This window comes from Ammospiza nelsoni, chromosome 2 (assembly GCF_027579445.1).
Source record: "Ammospiza nelsoni isolate bAmmNel1 chromosome 2, bAmmNel1.pri, whole genome shotgun sequence".
Lineage (NCBI taxonomy): Eukaryota > Metazoa > Chordata > Aves > Passeriformes > Passerellidae > Ammospiza > Ammospiza nelsoni.
The window spans coordinates 106,256,244-106,281,290 of record NC_080634.1 but is presented as its reverse complement, the minus strand read 5'-3'; the positions used below and the strand labels follow the sequence as shown (position 1 = coordinate 106,281,290).

Here is a 25,047-nt window from a genome sequence, read left to right as displayed (position 1 = left end):
GAGCTCCCAGTGCCCAGACAGACCATTGCCAGAGGAGCTCCCAGTGCCCAGACAGACCATTGCCAGAGGAGCTCCCAGTGCCCAGCTGGATTTAGCGGGGCTGAAGCATTCCGAGAGCAGTGGGAAAGCAGCCCCACGCCCTCTGCACCCCCAGCCGGCCACTGCCGGCCCTGCACGGGGAGCGGCGGCTGGAGAAGCCGGGCAGGGCAGTGAGCTCAGGCACCTCCCCGCAGAGCTCACCCGGCTCAGCCATCCCAGCGGGAAGGGGCAGCTGGGCCCTGCTGAGGCTCACATGGCTAAAGAGGCACCAGCAAACATTTATTCAGTCCCAACAGCAGCAGGGCCCCCATTTGTTTCAAGGTCTGGTGGGGCGTTTTGGGACATGTAGTAGCACTTAGCAGGTAACCACCTTGCAGAAAAACACGAAGGCATTATCAGAAGTTGATCAGATGTGAATTCTTTAATATAAAACCAGGCATTAAAATGGATTTCGAAGACCTGCCATCCCTTTCACTTCTGCAGACTTCCAGGTAAAGGAACATTTCGTCCACAGCTGGACTGAATCACTCCTGCCCCAGTACTGCACAAAATGAGCCGAGGACAGGGAGCAGAAGGAAGGTAAAGTGCAGGAGAGCTGCAGGTGACCGCGTCCCTCAGAGCAAGGCTCCAGCTCAGAACTGGCATCAAACAGACTAAACGTGCATTAAAAGGAAAATATTTTGAATTTTATTTTTTCACGTTATTATCAAGTACACAATTACAATAATGTCACACATCCCTATATGGTTCTATGTATTTTGTTTTTTTCTTTTGTCTTTTTTACAAAGTGTACAGAGGGAAGGACATATACAATATTTAACAGGGTATTTTCTACAGAACAATAATTTATATTATGTCCTTGTAAAAATCTGTACCTTTTTTAAACATTAAACTGAAACATCCATTTTATAGCATTTGCTAAGCAAATTATTTAAGAATTAAAACTAACCTGTAACTAATGTCAGTACATTAACAATAACTATAATTTCATTTTCTCTTTATACAGACAAATACATTTTACAAAATCCACTTGACCAAACCCTTTAATTATTAAAAAAAATGTTTCAACATTGTGCTTTAAAAAAAAAAAAAAAGTGGGTATGATTCCAGGCTACGTAAGAGAAAGAAAATGCGTAAAATTGTGTTCTTTGTCTTTCAGCTTATTTAAAAAAATAAAGTTCAAAATGGCTAAAATCCTCAGCACTACTATGGGATTTTCTGCAGATTTTGTACACTTTCCAGGTTTCCAGTTAGAAAATGCTTGAACATAAGAGAGGAAAAAAAAGTAGTCACAGGCAAGTATTTTGCAAGAAGCAAGTGGGAATCTCTGCTGGGTTTTACTGCATCTGGTTTGGCATCAGCAGGCAATGGACACTACGGCCATGAGGAAATCCACTGGCTTCAGCGGGGATTTCAGGGAAGGCACAATGCAGCACAGCCAGGAATTACACACTTCAGGGTCATGGAGTAGCAATATTACACAAGAGCACCCAGCAAGTCTGGGGGCACTGCAAGCAGGCAAAGAAAGAAAAACCATCCTACAGCACAGGCAGTGACATGGCATTGGACTCTCCTGAACTGCACACTATGGACAAGAATTTCAGCTTACAGTGAGACAGGAGGGAGGAGCAGTAGGGGCAGGGCTTGGTAACAAGACAAATTACAAAAGGCCTAGAAGATGCACATCCAGAAAGGAAACCTTTGTCCCTCTATCACCCCAGACTTGAAACTATCACTAAAATTCCTGTTTGAGTTCAATTGCAAGTTCACCTGCCTAGAAAGAGGAATTAACACTGGCTCAGCCTCTGAAGCCTTTCCATTAGGGAATTGTTGGTTACAAATCTAACCTAATCTGGCAGGCAGCTGGGACTGAATTCTGCAATCCATCATCAGTGGCTGGGATGAGAATTTGAGCAAGGGGAGCAGGGCCATGTCCTAAAATCTGGCCTGTAATTAAAATGGTTTGGGGTTTTTGCTCCAAGGTTGTTGTTAAAGACTTTGTGCTTGGTACATTTACACTGCAATTAGCAAATGATATGGAGCTGCTTTATAATAGCCTTCAGGTGGCAAAATTGCATCTAATAATTGTAATATTCTCCCAGCTGTTTATAAACAGATTGAAAGAACTGGGTTAATTCTGGATACAGTACTAATTATTAAACAGCCACTGAACACAGCTACTAATGGCTCAGGAAAAACATTTAATTTAGTAACAGAACTGCATCTATCATAAGTTACTTTTCTTATTAAGGATATCTACGTTACGTCTCTACTCCTTATGAACTCATCTGCTCCACTCCATTCCCTTCTTAAGCTTTCATTGTAAATATCTGGTTTCCAAAATTGAGGCACCTCTTGGTCGTAAATTCTATTCTAAAACAACTAACAATAAAAATGTGACTTGAACCACAAACTGCTCTTTCAAAGAAATACTAACATACATAAAAGCATAAAGTTTGAGGTACGTTTACCAGCACATACAGACAGTTGTGATCTATTGTTAACTCTGCAAATGGAACAAGAGTATTTTACGTTTCCAACATTTAAGACAGGAATAAAGTGGAAAAAACCCAACTCTTGTAACACACAAAATCTTTCAAAGACAAAGAAGCACAGAACAATAAATGTAGTATTTGCGCATATTTTGAATTTGCCCAGGAAAGATAAAAACCGCCCCAAACCATTTTTTAAAGTATTTTTCTCTCTGAAACCAGAATGAAAACACAAAGTGAGACTTGTAACTCCTCAACCGGAAAATAGTTAACCTGCCACGAAGTCTGTATAGTTAAAACAGAACAATCAGGTGGGCCCTAGTGACTTTACTGTCAACATGACAATTCCCCATTCCATACACACCTCTGACAATTTTATCTAGAGAATTTTCCTATTTTTAAAATTCACGACAAAACTGCATTAACATGGACACTGTGAGTATCAACGAGATCAGTAAGATAAATATACTTAAATAAACTATTACGGTTGAAAAATTCAGTAAGAGACAGGGTTTACTTTATTAAATGCAACTTTATTGTTGCCATCTTTCTTCATTTATTAAACAAACTGAATAGAATTCAGAACACGCTATTGAACAAAAGGTATAAAAGTCAACTACAAGCAATAATCCTATTTTTATACAGCAACAAATCAAATGCACAGTATTTTTTTGTTTTTGTTTTTTTGTGGGTTTTTTTTTGTGTGTGTGTGATCGCAGGTGATTGGCTTTAAAATAAGCTAACTGCCTGAAAGGCAAATTTCCTTTATAATTCCAGCCATAAGTCTGTGAAAGAGACTTTAAGGCAGCCCAACATCTTTATGATGTCGCATAATGTGCTGGTTCTTCTCTGAAGGCCTTCGGAAACCTTTCTTGCAATACTCACACCGGTGAGGGTAGTCTTTTGTGTGAATGGAAATCACGTGCCGTTTGAAGCCTGAGGCGTCTGTAGTGCTATACTCACAGTACTCACACTGATAAACTTTCCTGCCACTGTGTGTTTTCATGTGTTTTTTCAGCTCGTTTTGTTGCCTAAAGCCCTTTCTACATCTCTTGCACCTGAATGGAAGATCCTTTGTGTGAACTGAGAGTATGTGGCGACTCAAAATGAACGGATCTGCAATTTTAAAGTCACAATGTCTGCATTGGTGCAATTTTTTACCTTTGTGAGCCGCCACGTGTTTTTTCAGTTCCGAAGGCCTGTGAAAGCCTTTATCACACATATCACACTTATGAGGATAGTCTTTTGTGTGGACTGAAATAATGTGTCGTTTCAGATCACTCGAGTTTGAGCTCTTATGGTCACAATGCAAACACTGATGCGTTTTACTTTCTTGATGCATAAGCGTATGCTGCTGCAGCTCTTTGGTATCTGAAAAAGTCTGGAAACAAATGTCGCACTTGAGCGGCGTTTCCTTACTGTGTTTAGTCTTTACGTGGGTTTTCAAGTTGGAAGAGTCGGCCGATCGGTACTCGCAGTATTGGCACTGGTAGGGCTTCTCGCCAGTGTGGATCCGCATGTGCTTCTTCAGCTCCGATGGGTGGCGGAACCCTTTGCCGCACTCCACGCAAATGTGAGGAAAGTTCTTGCTGTGGACAGCCAAAAGGTGGTGACTCAGTAACCCCTGCTCTGCTGTCTCATAATCGCAGAATTTGCACTTGTGCATTTTATTAACTCCTTTGTCCCTGTGCACCATCTTGTGAGTGAATAGAGTTCCTGCGTGAGAGAAGGTTTTCCCACACTCATCACACTCAGTAAGCTTCTCTGTTTTGTTGGTCAGCTTATGACTCTCCAAGTGGTTATGTAAACTTATTTTTTTATTCGTAGTGTAATCACAGTCTGTGCATCTGTATTTCTTCTTGGTAAGAAGGTGCTCCGGGTGGTTTTTCATGTGCCGTTTCAAGAAACCTCTGGATTTAAATTTCTTTCCACAAATCATGCAGGGATAGACTGTCAATGGATGACCATCGGGGCCAATGATAATTGCTGAAAAAAAACAAAAAAGCCCTTTATCAATCAATATTATACAATAATACTACACTTCCATAAATGTCATATGTTAACAGTAAGATGAACTGTGGAGAAAGATGGGATATGTACATTTTACAATACAGATGTTCCTCACCTCAAATAATTCTATTTTGAAGAATTCTGACTGAGTTCACACATTAAATACATGCAGAAACCAGTGGCTGGTGCAAAGAACAGCAGCCAACTTGTTAAACTGAGTATCATCTAGTAAGCAAAGTACACAATCTTCTCTTTACTCTCCACAAATCGGTAGAAAAAGTTTAATGTTGAAGTTTAATCACCTACCACTGAGTACAATTCAGATGCCCTGAAACTAACACCTCCTTCTTACGCCATCTGTCACAGCTACAATCTGAAGAGGTACCAAGCAAGAATCAATAAGAACATGTTTCACATACAGAAACCTCAAAGCTTTGGAAATTATTTGCACTCATCTATTACCCTGATTTGTTTACCCTGAATTTGCCTAGACAAGTTAAAAAAGCGGTCTTGTCCAAAAATGTCTCCATCTCAGGAGAACTGACTAGCTGGAAATAGAAAAGGCTAACTTCAATTTGCACAGTTTACTAACTTAAGCTAAACAAAACAGAACTCCTGCAGTTAAGTCACAATTTGGAAAGAAACTTTTAGAATTATTTAAGGCAAGGCTACTGAAAAAAAGTTGTGTTTTTTTCAACTTTATCAAACCAAATAAATATTCTGACTGTAACACAATAACAGCAGAGAACAAATTATGCCATAAAACACTTCTGTTCTCACAGATGAAAAGAAAAAAATAGGCACAAACATCAAGGCAATTTTATTTCACCATTAAAACAGGAAAGGGTATAGAAGTTACACTACTGAAAATTAATATACAATGTTCAGACTTTCCAGTTACCTACCGAGCTGATATAATGAAATGCATTGTTCTACATATTTTCAATAAAGACAAAAAAAAGAGGTTTTAAAAGGCATGATTACAGAATACCATTTATCTAACATTGCCCTTTAAAGTTACATTAAACATTAAAATGGGTGTGGCAAGTTAAGTATATAGCTTTTTAACCTTTTGCAATAGTACTTTTTCCTATGTCAGAGGTGGCTTCCTTTGCCATAATCCAAATCACCCATGTATTTAAAATTCGTAAAATAAAATATGCACTCATTTATAAAGCAGAAGTGTTGTCAACCAAGTAACTCTCCAAACCCCTCCTTTTACAAGACACTCTGCATGGATCTGTCTATGGGCAAGTGCCTGAATGAATGAGAGCCAGGCACCACATACTCACCTGTCTGATACTGTCTGGACTCAGGTCTCCTCTTCTTCTTTGGTTTTTGCTTGGCCAGCCTCCCAAGTCCAGATGACTCATCTATGTGCAAAAGAGCACTTGCAGTGCCATTCCGACTTTCGATGCCATCGTTGTTATTACCTACCAAGGTAAGGTCAGAAGTTACCTACCAACACTGCAGGTAATCCAAACACAAATTCTACAATGGTAGTAACAGAAACAATAAACTATTATCTGGACATTTAATCAAACTGTAATCATTGACAGCCTAAGCTGCAAAATGTCTCACCATGTAACTTAGGAATTATGTTTGGTATCATGAGCATTTGTTAACCTAATTTTGCAGGAGTACATAATGTACAGGAATTAATGGCTTTTCATTACACAGAGAATTCTCCTTCAAACGCAGCATTTTTTGAATCTCTTTGGTTGCTAATTATGCCCAAAATGTTTAACATTAGTAAATAATAGCATGTCACAGTATCTGCTGTGCCCAGTTTTCTTCTCAGTCCTGAAATACATTTGTGTGTGAGCTCTCATTCACTTCTGTCTGTCTGAATTCACCTGACTGAAGTTTGTCACACATCAAGTTTCTGAACAGGAGCTGTGATCAAAGAATCTTTCTGAACAGCCCATAAAGTGGCAAACAAAGTACACTACCTACTATTTAGACACCTGATGCTTTAGCACTTACAAATTCTTTCTACTGGGAACAAAGAGCATGCTCAGTATTGTGTAACAGAAAGAAGTAAAGAGTCTCTGCCTCACAGAGCTTTGTGCTTAATACACAAATGGCATCACTGTATGTAAAACAAACATGAAAATCACAAATACATTAATACATTCAAGAAGGTAGTTACTGGCAATCAGTTTAACATTGGTGATTTAAGAGTAAAAGTGAACCTTCAACAATAAATGTTGTGGTCAAGTATTTACTTGAATCAATAAAAGCCAACATTTCCTAGTGAAAGCAAAGAACACAAGACAGGAAGACTCAAGAAAGTGGAATATGCTCAACAGCTGTTCCTTTCAGAGGGTGCTGAGCATTGATATTCATGATTAATGTAAGGAGACTCAGAGCCAGGCACATGTGCAGAGCCTGAAGATTCTCACCTGGATGCTAGCTCCAGTGTTCCTCTGCCATTTTCAGGCCTTCATGTTTAACTCCTCCCTGTCCCCACCATCTCTCACCCTGCATGCTAGGCTGCTTACTGCTGACAATGCAACCACTCCACTGTTTCCCACATTCTTCAATTCTCCTTTCAATTCCATCTCACTCTTTTTAACACATTCTGCTCAATTTTCTCTCCCTCCTCCAAAACCACTGAATGTTTAGTACCCAACTTGTTTCAAGTTCACTTAATTTCATTTTTAATGCCCACTCAGAGTGGCTTATGTAATTTCCTTCTCACTCAAGCTGGGCTCACCAGTATATGGCCTAAGATAAGGCTCTGGGTGCACGACCATCCATTCCCCAAGTAACTTTTAAACATACACTGCTCCCTGAAATATTGCCCTTCCTGACTTATGTCCAAGATTCCACCCCCACTATATTCCCAGCACAATTCTCTGCTGGCACCATCACCACAATCTACATCATGCAGACAATGTACGTTTTGTCCTCTACTCCACTATTTCTTTTGTTTTGTTTAGAAGGAGAAAGGGGCAAAGATGAAATTCTGGTCTTAAGCTTACAAAAGTTTGGGAAACCAGTCTGTGCACCAGCTGGTGTTCACATATCAATAAAAATAGTTCTGCGTGCTGGAAATACTCTCAAGGTTCTGCTACAACTTTATTATCTCCCTCCAACTTCTTTTTATTAATCAATTAATTATTTGCATTAGTGAAATCATGTGTTTATATGATCCTTCTAGAAAGGACTTAAATCAAGCTAGACCTCAGTGTTGAGTGTTGCTTTTCACTGCTACACTGAATCTTACATATTACCATTTGCTTTCTTCTTTTTGCCCCCCACCCCAAAATAAAAATATTCACTTCTAGTCCCAAGCCAGCTCTCACTGTGTCCTAAAACTCTGAGGAACAGAGGTACTTGAGATTCAATTTTTAGCTGGAAGCTCATGTATTTCCCCTTTCACACCATGAAAATATGAAGGAAAATGTCAGTTAAATAGGAGCAAGAAGAAGCCTGCCTTACAACTTCCCTCTTCCTTTCTTTTTAAGGCTCATTATACTAAGAAACCATTCTTAAACTAAAACTCTAGAAACAAACACAAAAGCACAAATACTCTAGACTACTCTCCAAAAACCAATCCCTGGTACTTTGCTGCAGTGTCACTCAAGGACAATTCTTTCAAGCATTACTTACCATAAGCTGCTGCCCAAGCTATGGGCATGAAAGTTTTAATCTCGGTGTCATCGATTTGCTGTTCGTGGGCGGCTGCAGCATCCTCCTCCCCTACAATCACCTCCATATAAACCTCATCAGCTATTTCTGCAACATCTAAGATAAAAAGAAGTTTAAAAAAAAATAGGAATGCTGCACTGCTGAAAGTGAAAATCCCTGCTCCCAAAGGAAAGCCACCTACTTACTTAAGTCTTCGTCTTCATGCTGAGAATCATTGACAGTCATGTAAACCATTTTCTCCCTTGGGATACGAATACTGCTGTTCTGATCGAGCAATCCCACTGCGTGCTCATTCTCTGGCTCGCTCTCCACAATGTCTACTGTGCCCCCTAATCAGGAAGACCAGAGCAAAATATTTTAAATACACTTCACCAAAATCTATGCTAAACCACAAAAATTCAAAGTTTGTCAAATCTTTACTATCAGACTCACAGGTTTTTACATACCACTTGAGAAACAACAGTCTCATGCAAAATTTCAAGTGTCAGGTTGGAGTATTCTCAAACATGTGTATTTTACCTAAATCGTCTTCTCCAGGATCTGCTTTGAATATATAGACCTTGATGACTTCTGGACAAATGCCATCCACTTTACAAGAGCCACTTTCTGACTCTGCTTCCATGGTAATTTCAGCAGAACCTTCGTGTTCTATCTTACCAGCATCATCCACTACAAAAACAAGTTATTACAATTACCCAGTCATATGCAGACAGACATATATGAAAGACATATTTATTAATTTATGACTCAAATTTGGAAGCAGTTTAAAATTAAAAAGTTGTGACAAAGAACCTACCCATTATTATTTTTTCATATCCTTGAAAATAGTGACAATAAACACAAAAATAAATTCAAGCTGTTATCCTGTAGTTAAGGTGGAAGTGCAAGAATGCTGCAATGACAGAACTAGAGGCACGAACACCGCACCAGGCAATGCTAATAAGGAAACTGTGATCTGCATCAAGATGATGGTAGGAAGAAAGTACACATGAATACTTCACTCTGTGGCATAATTTCACTAATAAGCTATTAACTGTTCTTTGCAAAAGCATTATCTGTTGCTCAACCCTGTCTCTGAGGCAAGTGGTGGCTGTCAGACCTGGTTCCCTGCAAAGCGCTGGTACTGAAGCTTTTCCCGCTGCCAGGAGAGGAAACCTGAGCTCCGGGAAGAAACTCCTCCCCTTTCCTCATGCCCTCCACAGCTGGGAAGGAGCACAGCGGTGAGCACTGCCCTCCCACTGCAGGACTCCTTCCTGCAGGAGCCTGCCCTGCATCCCTGAGCACTGGTGTCCTTCCTGCAGGAGCCTGCCCTGCATCCCTGCTGCAGCCCTGAGCACTGGTGTCATTCCTGCAGGAGCCTGCATTGCTGCTGCAGCCCTGAGCACTCGTGTCCTTCCTGCAGGAGCCTGCATTGCTGCTGCAGCCCTGAGCACTCCCAAACTTGGCTCTCCTGCCTCCAGAAGGGCACCCACACCACACTCCAGCCTGAGCTGCTGAAACTTGCCCAGAATCCCACATTATCCATGGCTGACAGCCAGCTTTACAAGAACACACTTGGATTTTTGAGGTATACTGTTCATGGGCACCTCCCCCCATCTTACTTTACCACGAACAGGTTTTCAAGAAAAAAATAGTAAGTATGCATTCACAAAAATCAAATCCAGCTCTCAAGACCTTTTAAGAATCCTCCAATTTTCACAAGCCCCAGATGTTTCTTCAGTACTGAAATTATTTAAGAATTCTTAACATGACAAAATACTTTGGTAATTTGTGACTTTACTGTCACTCCCTCAGAGTCTTGCATGACTTCATTTCAGAAAGACATGGAATTTATACTAATAGAAGTCTAAGAACTGTCCTATAAATGGTGAATAATTTTTAACTACCATGCCTAGGACATACCAAATACTTCACAAAGTATGCTTACTTTACTAGCACTCATTGAACTACCCTCATAAATAAATCATAGCTTTACTACTCAGTAACTGTATTGTTAAATTTATTTTAATACATACTTTAAAAAAAGCTCAGAATGTTATTACTATTATTTTCCTGCCATGAAGCCAATAAATTAGCCTTTGAATTAGATAAACTATCACATGTTCTGTCTCATGTATCAAACATAACTGTATTTAAGTACAATTTCTCAATCAGGCATCATTACTCACAAAAAAAGAAAAAAGAATAACATTAAATTATAAAGCACTAACATAAATTAGTCTGTTTCTCTCCTCACCAAAAGAACAGCATAAAAAACTCAATACTCAATGCCAAGATCCTGTTCAGTGGCCATGGTACAGACTGTTTCAAGCAGTAGGATGTTTAAAAAATTACTTTGTGTCACAGGACAGCATAACATCTTGTAGCTGTACCCCAAAGGATTTAAAAGTAGAACCCTTAAGATGTTCTTTTGAATCACATTAACAATGTAGCTCCACAGTGTGTATATTCAGTTACTTCCACGACTTCTTTGTCATATCCGTGATACACCAAATGTCACTGGAACCCTGACAAAAAAGAGAACTTGCTTTTGTTCCTGCACTACATTTATGTAGCTGTTCTCCCTTAACTTGGCTGTTTCCAGTGTCAGGCACACTTCCTTGGAAGGCTTTCAATCAGTGCAGACTGACTTTACACCTCTGAAGCCAAAAGGGAAGTCTGCCACCAAGATCAACTGATGCTGGAACATACCCACGAGGAAGGAAAACCATGGCTGAGTCAACCAGAGAGAACACAAACCTATGTGCATGGTGTGAAACAGGCCCATTGCTTTTAACCAATCCAGAGTTTTTTACCTCCATTTATACACAGAAATATCCATTAGTAACTTTCACACAACAGAAGAATTCTAGGTCTTAAAAACATGCTCTATTCATGCTTTGAAATAACTTCTCCAAGATTCTAAGTATATTAGAATATAGTATATTCTAAGTATATTAGTGTTATCCAACATAATAAAAAATTGTTATACAATTTAGAGATTGTTTATCCCTGAATTCCCTTTATATTCAGCATTGTTTTAAAAATATAACAACTAGTTTAAATATTTTTTAACAAGAGACATTAAAATGTAAGGAAATTGATGTGTAGGAGGTACGAGGCCAACTTTTCTCATCCAAAAGGAAAAAAATTTACTCTTGACAGGTGGTAATACTTTAAAAACTGAAGTCCCTGATGGGCTTGAAAAGCAGTAATATTTGCAGTATAGTAACATGTAACAGAATGAAAAATAGTGTGGAAAAAAGAAGGTAAAAATCAAAGGAAGCGACAAACAAAGTGAAAGAAAATGGGTGTTATTACAGAAAGTACCATTTCCATGGTATTTTATCCTATGGCTACACAAGCATTTATTTATACTCATTCACTGGCAGTGTTTTATGAAATTTGCTTTCTATTTAACACTTGTCCAAAGCTTCTGCATTCTCTGTGTATCTCAGTCTCACAATGAGAAAATTATATTCAGAAATACTAGACTGATCAATGCTTCATGTTGGAACTCTGATGATATTAAGCTTTCATTTGAATTCACAGCCCATCAAGGGGTCCCACAAATTACCATCCATGGCTGATCTTCTTTCATATTGCTCCTCTTGGACATTAATAAAAAACCAAAAACAAACAAACAAACAAACATCCTGTAAAACCCTAATAACTGCAACAACCCCCCCCCAAAAAAACCCAACCAAACAAAAGAAAGTACTTAAAAGAATTAGTTAAACTTCTAAGAGACCACTTCCTTTTAAGTGGAGCCACTGAGCATTACTGAACTAATCACAAGTCACATGCTAGAAGAAAGTTCAGGCTAGCACTACTCCAGTGCTGTCATACCTTGTGCCTCCATTTTATCAGAGATGAACTGGACACTAAAAACTTTAAATGTCTGATTTTTTTCCTCCCTATGGCTGGTAGCTTTCATTCAGTAAACAAGTGCATACAGACTAAATATCAAGAGTTAAAAAAACCCCCAAACCAAACAAAACCCAGAAAAATTACCAGACACAGTATGAATCTACATGAATTGCAAGAATGCAGTCTATGGTTAGTTTGCCAAAATTCTTCACAGACTTCAGTGATTAGAGCAGCCTGCTCTTTGCATACTATGAACTGCAAGAAACAAATAAGTATGTGCTTCTCCAATGTTGCCATAATTGCTTCCATATAAAGATAATGCTAGAATTGTGATTAAGAGCACAAACAGATGAGAAAGGGGTCACATAACATGAAAGTCACAGCATATTTAAAACCTGTCTAGTTAGCACTTACAAGGAAATCAACAATAAGAGACCAACAGGTAAAAAAAGGAGTAAGGAATAAAGAATAAAGTGAAGAAATAAAATGGCAATGGCAACAACAACAGATTCTGTGTGATCTATCACAATGACAGCATTGGTTTCCTAGAAAGTACTACACTGAATTTTAAAAATCATACAATAAACTAGTAACAGCCAAAGAACAATTTTCTCCAGTATCTCTGCCCCTCTATTAAAACATGCTCAATGGCATTTTTGGGACAGAAACAAGCTCCTAAGCATTGATAATAAACTCCATGCTTAAAGCCCTTTGAGGCCAGTTTACCCACACAGAAGCATAAATATCAGGCCAAGATCCTGGTTTGCTTCAATAGAACACCTTTTGTTTTACCATGATACATATACTTTCCCCTAGAAGTTGCTTTTAGGGTTTTCTTCTATCAGATATTTGAGGGACAGGCAGATAAAGACTTTGTACCCTTACAGTGGTTTATTTCTAATTAAGAAATGCAAATATAACTGCATTTATTTTTAATAGATTCCATAAATTTCTAAACTTTTTCTTTCCTACCATTTATCCTCTGTGTGGGATTAATGAGGAAAATAAAAGGATTGTAAAAACTAAAATTCACCTAAGCACAGACACCTTCCAGCTTTTTCAAATACCCACTGTTTACTGCTAAAAAGCACACCAAAACAAACAACCAAAGGAAAAATCTATCTACACCACATAAACAGGTCTTCAAATGTGTCAATGGAGTAACTAAACAAAAATCATCTATTTTATCAGCCTTTGCTCCCAAATGGTTCTCTAAGCTGCTAAAAAAATGTGTATCATGGGACACTTGTCTGCTTATAAAATAAACAACCCTATTTAAGCATCCTTAATGAAAAAAGCCATTTTCTCTAAAACAGATTAAAAGCATTGTTTTCCCCTGACTTTGTTCAGTTATTTGTGGCAGTAACATCTACTTCACAACAGCAGACAATTCCTAGTCACTGAAGAAGCTATTTTTACCATACATTATTTCTTGAATGGCAAAGCAGGTTTCCTAACCTTTGAGAAAAGAGCAATCTGCTCTATTTTCATTTTAATTCACTGCTTTTACATGTGAGGACATCCTGTGCACCTAAAGGTCCCTCCAGGGTAGTAATCCAGCAGAGGTGTAATCCCTGAGCTCCCAGCTGGGATCCAACACTTGTCCTTCTTGGGCTCTGCCCCAGCACACAGACCAGCCTGAGCTCTGACATCCCTCAGCCCAAGGTAACTCAATTTCCATCACCTCTCAGGGCAACCTCCTGAGCAGCCTGAGCTGCTGATGCCACTCCAGTGGTCAGACAGAGGCATGGCAAGTTCTAGTTCTGAGAAAAAAATGTGATTTCCTCCATCTTTAGCAACCTCCAGGGGAAAAGAAGGAGATATTTATGCTAAAAAAGCAATTTAAAACATTTGCTTTCTTGACTTGAAGGCTACTGGATAGCCCTAAGGAAAAACATGAACCCTATGGCTTGGTACATGAGATCCATTGCTTTCAACCTAAACATCCAACAAGGATGAAAAAAGATTGATTTTCAGAGGCCTGGCTTCAGACAAAACAAACAAGAGACATGTCTAAGTCAGAGAAAAGCAAAGGGATGGATGGATGGATGGATGGATGGATGGATGGATGGATGGATGGATGGATATAACACAGCTCCCATTTCTGCAAATATTTATATTCTTAAAGCTGCAGTTTAAGCCTTGTGAGGCTGCCCTTCACTCTTTCCAGACTCCTCTTGTCAAAATTTTGTCCCTCACTATTTTTACTGCAGTAAGAGTATATCAGGATATAATTTTTCATCTTACAGAAGCAGTTAATGCCAGATGATGTGTCTACCATTGCCAAACAGAATTAAATCAGACCAAAAAAATTAATTTCCATTTCCATCCTATTGCCAGGCACAGGGCACTGCTTTCCTGGGTTAGTAAATGTAGGATGTTTGTTTTGTTTTGACAAACACCAGTTCATCTCACCACTACTGTTTCACTCAGGGAGAAATGGTTTTCCAATCTAACAAATAATTAGTACCATGTGAGTCACAGCACAATTTCTACTTTCCTGACCCAACTCATGAACTGGCTTCTTATGGAACATGCAAAAAAAAAAATTATCAAACCTCCTTTCATCTTCTTCAAGCCACTAACTGGTAGGTTTGCATTGTCAGTTGAATGAATATCTGATTCTGCTCTGCTCTAAGTGCCCCCAGTCTACCATGGAATAAAAATGAATCTTGAGGGCAAAGACAAAGTATCCAAGAAATAAAATAACTACATCAAAAAGTAACTGGTGCCAAGCAGTGCCAAGAAGCATTGCCTTGAAAATGAAGACAGCAAAGTCATATTAATGCCAAAGCTAAATTAAATCTAACTGGGAAAAGAAGTATTAAAATACTGAGCTCATTGAAGCAAAGTCACAGAATGAAACCCATGGGAACTGCACCCTTTGAAAATACAAATCAGTCTGAAACTAACAAAGAAGGTATAAAGACAACTTAAAAAAATGTACACAGATTAGTCAGTCCAGATCACATGTATTCAGGATAAAGCTAAGAAAATGACCTTAAGAAAATATATCTATACTCAGCTCATTAGGAACAAAAATGGAAGTGCTTATAGAGAGCCACAAAACAGGAAAAAGCAAAAAGATTGTGCCAATAGCTTCCACTGAAGAAAACACATGGAGAAACCTACAACAGGAAGAACAGGAAGTGTCATCCCCTGCTTTCCAAGCGCCTATCTAAAAGAAGACAGGCAAAGGCATTCTGGAGAACAGTCTAGCTCACAGATCTGGGAAGCAGAAACATTTGACTACTGCAATGGCAGACAAGATTACATTCCAACATCTGCCCCTGCAGTTCAGGGAGTTTTGCCAGAATTAAACACAAATTTACAAGTTAGGATGAAAAACCCAAAATGGGATTGGCTGATGTTACTATCTTTCGAAAACTCAGTTTAACTGAAGAACTGAGACAGGCATCAGATCAATGAACACACACAATGCTGATGCAAACAAAAAATAATAAAAAATTAATTCAAATCATATTTTTCATACAACAAAGAGACTGTTTGGCAAGACAGCCTTTACTTGATGGAAAAGCACTAGACTGCCTTCACAACCAGAAGAACTTGTTAAGCAGGCTTTAAACACAGTAGGTGGTAGTAGGGACTTCCCTTTAAAATGAACTGTACAACATTAAACACAAGTAGAATGCATATTTTGTAGCATAACCATTATTTTAAATGCTGGCTTATTTAAGGTTCTGAATCTCAACAAAGTACATTGCAAGAGACATTTAATAATAAATAAAGTGTGAAACTGCAGAAATACGTGACTGAAGATGGAGAATACCCCAGCACAAGTGAACAACTGAATTTCTGTGCCTCCTGCCAGTCACCCCCAGTTGATAACTGGTACATCTAAGAAGCTTTCCCAGCTAGGCAGGGACGACCCAAAGTGGCCTCTAGCAGGACATTCTGTGCTTGTTCAGCCACTGCCAGCCCTGAACAGGACACACATGCACCCATCCCTCTGTGCACCTACACAGGCACGGTTTGCCACGGGCTCCATGGCAGCAGCCCCACAGGCCCTGCTCCGCTGCAGGAGCAAAACCTGCACAGGAGGGGGGAGCAGAGACCCCCTCAAGAGCTGCAGCCAAGGACATGGAAGAGGGAAGGATCACCACCAGAATCAGGCCTCAATTATCCATTGGCAGATTATCCAGTCTGCTGTCTACTGTGCAGCAGGTTCAGAAGCATTTGAGCTGTTTTCATCAGATTTAACTTGGGTCCAGAATCAGAAAGTTTTATCTGTACCACACCGGACAAGAGTGCATTTATCAGTCTGGATCAATACAATTTCAGAACAGATCCCCTGACCTGTTTCACCTCAGTACAATCCTGCAGTTTAATTTACAATATTTTGTTTGATCCATATTTTGCATTATCCCATTTCATTGTTTTCCCAGATAATAGAGAATTAACTGTACCTCATATAAACTCAAAACATGGCTGCAACAAGGTTACTCAAGGAACTCAAGAGATGATAAATTAAGAAATGCAGTGATCCTAGGTAAGGAGAAGCAACATTAAAATTTGTAAGTACAGAATATAAAATTAAAACAAGTTATTATACATTTCAGAAATATGTCCAAAAGTAAAGAAGGGGAAAAAAAAAAAAAGAAAAAAGGTAACTGAAGCAAAGCACGAAGTACACCTCAAAAACGAAATCATTTAACACCACACAAAACTGAAGTGCCTGAAAGGGCAATTAAACAAACCAACCTAACAAGGCTTTTCTATTTCTACAATAAATAAATAAATGTTCAGCATGACACTGTGATGTTCCCAGGTGCTGCACTGAGTAATCACTATAATAAGTAACATACTTAGAGTAAACTCTAGTTGACACAAATGGATATCCTCAGTAGAAAAAGGATTGATGATATGCTCTATTTTTCTCCACCCTCTATTTAGGGCTTTTGAAATACAATTCAAAGGGATTGTGCCACTGCTCCTAAGAGAGATTAAGATATTCACTTGCCAGCTATGAGCAGCAATAGCTACTCTTTTTGTTACCTGCACACCTCTGTCCTTTGTTTAATCAAGAGAAGAAATCACATCCTAACAGCAAAGAAAACCATATTGCTGTCTGTATCCACAATAAATGGAATGCAAGAGGTGAGGGCTCAGCAAAAAAACAAGACAAGTATTGGATTTTCAGAAACCACGGCTTTTTACTCTTTCTTTTCCATGAAATATTTTTGTTTCCTAATGTCTTGATAGTTATCATAGTAACCTGCACATATAAGCATTTTTAAGCATGGTCACATTAATTTTCTTTCAGTTCTTATTATGTACATGGCATTTAGTTTACTAGAATTCTTTCTATTTTGTTCATATGCTATAAATTGCTACAGAAAAAACTTGTATTTGCCAGTATTTCTCTCCATTAGCTTCACCAGAACTTTCAGCTGGTACATGCTCCTAAAAATCCCTCCATGTGAGTACACTTGTGAGATCTACATAAAAAATATTGAAACTCTGCTTTGGGTATTGTCTTAAGCCCTCCCTCAGATATTTCAAGCCCATATCATAAGAACTTTGATGGCTTTCCCCAAACACTTACAGGAAATCATAAGGTAATCATCACAGTTGCCCTTCTCATCTTGATGTTCCACAGGGATTCCATTGGCATCAATCACTGCCTCTGATGCACAGTCTGCCACCAAGACTTCCTCAGAAACAACATCTGTTCCCAGAGTATCAGTGACAATATCTGCTTCTTCAACATTATCATGAACCACATGTTCCACGTGTCCAACCTCAGGCACATGCATTGACTCAGTTGTCAGCACGTGCTCTGGTATAGACATTGTCTCTGCTGTTATGTCAGAAGCTAAAACGTCATCTGGGACAGTGCAGTGAGCCAAAGAAACCTCTTCAGCCACGTCTGTGTCCAGCACCTGCTCAGGAATGATGACTGTTTCAGACACATCTGGCTCGTCCATGATGTCTGGGCACTGAACATCCTCGATAACAACATCCTCAATGACATCCTGGATCACCACAGAGTCTGGGTCATCAGGAACAAAGTTATGCACAGTTATATCTGAGTCCACCACATCTGAAACAAACACTGTTTCCTGGACTTCCACAACAATCTGATCTCCATCCATATGTGCTGCATCAGCTCCTGAAAAACACAATTAAAATAGCACTTAAATTGTAACACTGTCTCAAATGAGGTGGTAAATAATTGAAATTACTTCTGTTTCACTTCAACTCTCACACTATGCTGCACTTTAGTAAAACAAGCATAACAGCATATGAACTATTAAGACAGATAGATAAAGCAAGTCCTCAGTAGATGTTAACATAATTAAGATGAACAAGATTTTCTCTCCTGAAAAAGATTTGCAATTTTTAGACTCTCCCCCAACACCCAAACAACTATTACTTGGCTGAAAGAACAGTAGCTCATTCATATTGCTGTGAGTGATAAAAACAACCCAAACTCAAAAGCAACTACTCCATACAAAAGCATTGATGCAGCACAGCACTTCTAAGCAAAGGCAGAATAAACAATAGTCAATTGCATCAAATGTGAACACTCTTATCTATGTATTATCTCCTTACAGACCTGTTGGATCAAAAAATGCATTTGGCTCATGTGGCTGCAATTCAAGCCCATCTTCATCCATGGCCTTTAACTCTCATCAGTCACAGTGTCTGTAGAAGATAAAGAAGAAAGGTTATTTCACTGTATATGGTGAAGAAGGTTGCCTCTGTCTATGCATGGAAAAGTTGATGTTTTGGATGCATGGAAGTTAACACACAGCACCTCATGACTTTAAGATGAATTGGACTTTACTCAGGGTCCCTCAGTGTGGGATTCCAGCAATAATACCCTGGGATGACCAAACACCCACGGTTTGAACTACAGAGTGAGGTCCAACACTTTGGGTCCATTTTTCTCAAAACCCTATGACTTCACAAACACAGAAGTAGCTCATAAAGGAATGTGAAAATATTATTTTCTTATAATCTTTAAAAAAAAATTAAGACAAAGCCTAGAGATATTCCTGTGAGAACCTTAATCCAACATATTCCCACTCAAGGAACTCGAGTCCCTATTGGATGGGGAGGAATATAGAGCTTTGAAATCATTAAGGCTCAATATGATAAGTTAAACACAGAGAGCTCATTATCTGAAATGCACACCAGTTCTGATGTCCTCATGTTCATTCTTGGACAGTCAGGAAGACTTCACTCTTATGACACTTCAGGAACTGAAATCATCAATGTAAACTGCTTCCAGAGCATAACATCAAATGTTTTAAAACCTAGATCTGCAAATATTTTCAAAACTTTTGTCATAAGACAAAGTACCGTAAATATCACAAGTTAGTTCTCAAAAATCACCAAATGTCACGTTCTACCAAAACTTTTAAACAGCATGTCAACATTTCAATGCATATTGACTCAGGATTTCAGTCTTCTTAATGAAAGAATGAAACAAGACCACAAAGTTAAAATACTTGCAAAAATGTCAAACTGCAATCTAATTCTGCTGCTTAGATATGTGCATTACAGGACCAGGCAAACCTAGTTAGGTAAAATGCAATCTAACAGAAACTTGTGCTACTCCCTTGCACTGCAGTCCAACTACTTTCCTACATGCAGATCGAGCAAAAGGCAACAGAATGTTGCTCCATGCTTCTGCTTGTGTTTCTGTAGAAGTGGAAATGTTATTTTTCTTCCTCCAAACATTTCTCATAGTCACAAGCAGAAAGCTCCCCATTTCTGTGATACTTTCACAAAAGACAGACAAAACATCAAGATTCTACCCAAGGTTTCCATAAGAACCATAACCTTTCCAAATTACATCAACTAACATTTACATTCATTAAGGCTTTATCAGGGAAACTGCTATACAAAAGAAAAAATTAACTAGTCCAAAACACAAATCTAAACCCATAATCTAGAATAAATATTTTCTAAACTTGCTCCACTTTTTAGCTCAAATTTTCTCAACTCTTCACCTCTGGAACTCTCTTTTGGGGTATTATCCAGCCTCCAGTGCAGTCACTTGGGCCTTCTCTTTTACAGAAGCTGAGGGAGAAATATAGCCAGACATGGAACTGGAAGAAAAATAGTGGAACACTAATAATTTTCCAAGGTCTTCAGTATTTGTGTGATGCTCAGCTGGAAGGGCTCTGCATTCAAAAGACAGCTGTGCTAACAAGTCACTGTGGTATCCAACTGGACATAAATTGTCTCCCAGTTATTCTGTCAAGCACTTCCAACAGAAGTGCCCACCATGAAGAGGAACAGCCCTTCACCCAGTGCTTCTTTTCAGAGCCAAGAGCAGAAGAAAAGTGTTTCAGCCTCAGATGCAAGAAATAGCTTGACTGATGGCAATCAACTTCTGCCATGCCACAGAAACAAGAAGAGTAACAAAATCCCATACAGTAATTCCAGCCAGAATTATTCATACCCAAACTGCTTTCCTCCCATCTATTTGGTATGCACCCATCCAGTCTACTACCAATGTCCTTCCTATTCATCTTGTCATATTTTCTGTGCTGCCTTCACTGTTCACTTTCTTCTCTTCTGTTGCTTCTTTCCCAACTTTTGGGGTGCCTGCACCAATATCGTGTTCATTACCTCACCTGCTCATTTCATCCCTCCATCTTCTAACTGCAGTACCCTCCCATCACTCACACAAACCTCTGCTACTCATCAGCTTGCAGCAAAGATTGTATGGCAAATTAGGAGGGTTTGGGTTTTTTTGGTAGGAGGCAAAGGGGTACTAAGGGTTGGCAGGAATAAAACTGCCTCTCTCCTGAGACTACAGACACATAGGAACATGGAGCTGTCTGTCCTGATCTCTGGGAAAAGTTCAGATGCCCTTTGTGCCTGTGCTTTTGAGGGCTGTATTACCATGCACACCAGCCTGCCATCTGCTGCGACCTGAGCAGCCTGAAGTGTCAGTTCAGCACCTGAAGAACTGGCATTCATTTCCTCTGCTTCCTGCTTTCACCACCTACCTGACCACTGCACCACAAATTCCTACTCCTTATGACTCATGCCTGTGCTTTCTCTATCCTCTCTGCTCCCTAAATTCCTCACATCACTAAGTGAGGCAGTCCTTCACTGTCCTTCTGTCTGTCCTCTTCACCCATGAGATGCAGAGGTCTCCATCACTACTTCCCAGCTTCCTCTAAGTGCCCACTGACACCATCTCTTCCCTGTTTTTCTTGTTTCCTGGATTCCAGGCAACAGATTCTAAACCCAGAATATCCCTGTGGTGTTCAGGAGCTGCAGTTTCACAGCAATGACAGCCTAGCACACCACAAAATTCTGGCCTCTTCTGCACTGGTCAGGTCTTCTTACCTACACAAGCAAAATGTGCTCACAACAAAGGCTCAGGCTCCAACAAACCAAAGACACTTCCTGGCACATGGGCTTTGAAGTCTGAGTCTTAAAAAGGCAACCAACATTTGCTTTGGTGCTTGTTCCAGAGTAGAAAGAAATTTCAATGCTTTCTCCTTTTTTTCTCTTTTTTTTTCCCTCTTACTAAATAATGTTTCTCAAAATGCACTTCAGCATACAGACCCAGCCAACTCCTACCCCTGTGCAGGACCATAAAGAGTTTGGAATAGCTCCACAAGGGCACAGGCCCCACATCCACAGAAATCTGCTGCAAAAAGATGACCAAAAGAGGATGCAGGCACTTAAAACAGGAATTAACAGAACTATCTGAAATAGTAAGTGTCCAAATCAGAATCTGCAATCCAAAAAGGCATTAAGTAACTTGTCTATGGCTGAGGCAAAAATATACAAAAAGATTCCTTGAAACACTTCAGAGTTTGAGCATTCTAACCAGGAGATGAGAAACCACTGTTTCTTCCTGCTTGCTATTCTGAGCAGAGGGTGAGCACAAGATGCAGCCACACAAAGGCAGGAACACCACAGGGCTCTGAACCTGTAGCAGCAGCTCTGTGACACCAGAAATACCAGAGCTGCTTCTTGCAAGCACCACAGAGAACACCTTCAATGCCCTGGCAAGAACCCCAAGCTTTGTGGTACCATAAAGGCTAGGAAACAATTCCAGCTGTTCACTGCTCTGCAAGATTTCAAGAAGGACAGAAACTCCTCTCAGTCCTTCCAAAACATTCTAGATACATTTACCTCAGGACATGGTTCTGGCATCAAAGCCAACAGAATCAATTTTTCCAGTTCCATCTTGGGAACCCAAATTCTCAAAGAAAATCTGGTGCCCAGCCATGTCCCTACACTTGCTCCTTCTCAACTGTGTGACTGTGTGTCTCTTTGTTCAAATCTCAGAAATTCTCATAACACTCTTCTACCACTGGGACAAAAAAATATCAGAGGCATCCAAAATCAGGTTTTATAACCTCTGAAAAGAACTAAACACCTACACCTTTTACTTGGCTTGGGTCCATGCCAGCTTCACATGGATCAAGAACTAATACAACTCTGTAATACACTTAATTCTGTCCATACAGTTAGTTTTTACAAACTGATTTTTACCTATTTACTCAGAGATTTGGCTGGTTTGGGCTTTATGGAAGTCAAGGTAACATTTTCAAGTGGAAGGACAGATGGAAAACTACAGATTAATGGAAGAAATAGTATTACTATATTAGCAATAATCATCCAAAAAAATTAATCATGAGAACAATCAAGTCAAGAAAAGCAATGCAGACAGTGCACTGCCATGTTACAGATCCTTGACTCAACAGACCTACCAAGGTAATCAAGATGAAATAAAACGAAATAGACGAGCTGCCATGTTCTAAAGAAGGAGCAACTTTAAAAATAGAGTAGAGTTCTTTAAAAGAGGTTTAAATATTCTGCAGAAGCCGTTTCTCTGCTCTCACCAAAAAAAAAGAATAAAAAAGAAAGAAAGGGAAAAAAGAAAAAAAGGGAAAAAAGGAAAATAGGGAAAAAGGAAAAGGAGAAAAAAGGAAAACTTCAGAAAAGGCATCCTTGTGAAAAAGAAATACATAGCGTATGTATTTGCCTACTCCTAATTTTCAGTAGGGCCACACACCAAATACCCAAGCAGCAAAACTCTTACAAACCAAGCCATAAAGCAGCAAAATTCCCCACGTGCGAGTGCTGGCCCCTACCCACGCGGGGATGAGTGAGTGCACAGGCACAGCCACGCTCCCGTCGTGCCTCGCTCCATGCCATTAAAAGCTGCGGCACGCCGGGCATGTCCCATTTGGGTCAGAGTCCCGAGCAGCGAGGCTCGGCCGAGCTCCTGAGGCGGCTCCGGGCTCAGTCCCCGCCGCCGCTGCAGTGTCACAGCTCGCCTGACGTGACCCACTTGTGGCAAACGCAGGGCACGCACACACACACACGCGCTGTCCTCAGGAATGGCAAAAAAACCCCCTACACTCCCTACAGGATTTCATTCCTGCCTTGAAAATAACCCCCGTTATCACTAGGTGGAGAAACAGAAGAATAAAAACGACGTTGTAACAATGTGATCATTCAGCTGCTAATTTCTTGACGCATCTCCCTCAGTTTTGGCAGGGGAATCAGTGCTGATGTTCTCACTGCGGTTCCGTAAAAAAAACAAAACACCTCAAGTCATTCCCCTCTTTGTTGTAGTTCAGTTGTGGGGTATCTGCAGAAACCGGTTAAAGAAAAGGGTTTTCTCCAGATTTCACTGGAATGTTGTGCGCCAGACGACAATAATTCCAAAGGAAATAAGCTAATTCTTAACGAAACCTAAATTAGGGAAATAACCGATCCCAGGCGCACCTTTGAACCAACACCAAGGGGGCCCCAAGGGATTAGGGGGCTGCTTACAGGGCGAGTGGGCGAAGGCGGCTGACGGGAGAGCTCCCGGCGCTGCCGAGCCCGCGCCGCCCGAATCCCCGGCAGGAGGAGAGGAAGGAGATGGCGGGGCAGGAGAGGACCCGGTCGGCAGCCCCGGCGCGGCCGCGCAGGGAGCCGCGGCGAGCCGGAACGCGCCTCGCTCCGCTGCGCCTGGCAGTGTGGCAGCGGGAGGCGGGGAGGGTGTGGAGGCTGCGGGCGGTCCCTGCCGGAGCCCCGAGGCTCTCCCGCCCCGCCCGGCCCGCGCGGGGCCCCGGCTGTGCGAGCGATTAATTCAAGATGGCGCCGGCGCCCTCCGCCCCCCCCCCCCGCGCGCCGCCATTTTGTCTCCTCCTCCAGACACCTCCGAGCCCCCCCCGGCCGGGCCCGCGGCCCCTCACCGGCCACACTCGCCTCCCCCGGGGCCCGCAGCCACCCACCTCCGCTCCGCGTTCCTCACGCCACCTCTCCCGCCGCCCTGGGCCGCGCCGGGCGTGCGGGAGCCGCCGGCGCAGAGCCCGCGGCCCGCTCCTGTGGCGGAGCCCTGGCGCGGCCTAGCTGCGGCCTCCTCGCGGCCTGCGCCGCGGCCTGTGCGGGCAGGGGGAGGCCCGGGCCGGGCGGGCGGCAGGGCCCGGCCCGCGGCTCTTACCGTGCGGGTGGCGGGCGGCGGCGCTCGCTCGGCGCGGCCTCTCTCAGCGCGACTGGGCCGAGCGCGGCGGCGGCGGCGGCGGCTGCGGCGGGGCGGGCGGGCGGGCGGGAGGGGAGGGAGGGGCCGAGCTCGGAGCTGAGTGGAAGCGGCCAAGCTCCCCGGGCCGGGCCCGCCGTCAGCACGTCACGTCACTGCCCGAGAGAGCCCAGGAGCAGGCGGAAGGGAGCGCGCCGCCACCGCCGCCTCGGGCCGCCCGCCCGCGGGGGCCGGTGCGGCCGAGCGGGCCGGGGGCCTGTGCGGGGCGGTCGGGGCGGCGGGGCGGGGGCGGCGCGGCGGCGCTCGGTCCCGCGGCTCCTCCTGCCGCCGCCTCCGCCGCGGCTCGGCCGCGCCGCGTCGCCCGGGGCTCGGCGTGCGCCCGCGGAGCGCAGCGGTGCCCCGGGACCCCCTCCCCGCCCGACCCCTCCATACCGAGCGAGTGCCCCCCGCGCGCCGCCAGGCCCGCGGCCCGGCCCGGCCCCGGAGTGCGGGCCGGAGGCTCCGCGGCCCCGCCGCGGGCTT

General features: G+C 41.8%; 1 protein-coding gene across 6 annotated transcripts; it reads right to left on the bottom strand.

Annotated features, from left to right (window-relative positions):
• Nucleotides 1-703: 703 nt before the first annotated feature.
• On the bottom strand, nt 704-24,599 carry ZFX (zinc finger protein X-linked). 6 transcript variants are annotated; one of them, XM_059467103.1, is made up of 8 exons: nt 24,490-24,598; nt 18,628-18,716; nt 17,614-18,180; nt 8,718-8,867; nt 8,384-8,527; nt 8,160-8,294; nt 5,834-5,974; nt 704-4,517 (listed from the first exon to the last, which is right to left on the bottom strand). In XM_059467103.1, the coding sequence occupies exons 2-8, from the start codon at nt 18,686-18,688 to the stop codon at nt 3,331-3,333; spliced, it is 2,385 nt and encodes a 794-aa protein (XP_059323086.1). In that variant the 5' UTR covers nt 18,689-18,716; nt 24,490-24,598; the 3' UTR covers nt 704-3,330. The 6 variants fall into 6 exon arrangements, with proteins under 6 accessions (XP_059323086.1, XP_059323088.1, XP_059323087.1 ...); XM_059467105.1 differs by lacking the exon at nt 24,490-24,598 and adding an exon at nt 24,281-24,304; XM_059467104.1 differs by lacking the exon at nt 24,490-24,598 and adding an exon at nt 23,835-23,990.
• Between the last annotated feature and the right edge of the window lie 448 nt (nt 24,600-25,047).

Bases quoted from the DNA above. Each gene is read 5' to 3' on its own strand.
- ZFX (XM_059467103.1), bottom strand. From the start codon at position 18,688: ATGGATGAAGATGGGCTTGAATTGCAGCCACATGAGCCAAATGCATTT. The intron at 8,868-17,613 runs GTAAGTGTTTGG...TTGTTTTTGTAG, and splicing joins TGATTACCTTATGATTTCCT to TGGATGATGCTGGTAAGATA. The intron at 4,518-5,833 runs GTGAGTATGTGG...GTTTTTTTTCAG, and splicing joins GTCCAGACAGTATCAGACAG to CAATTATCATTGGCCCCGAT.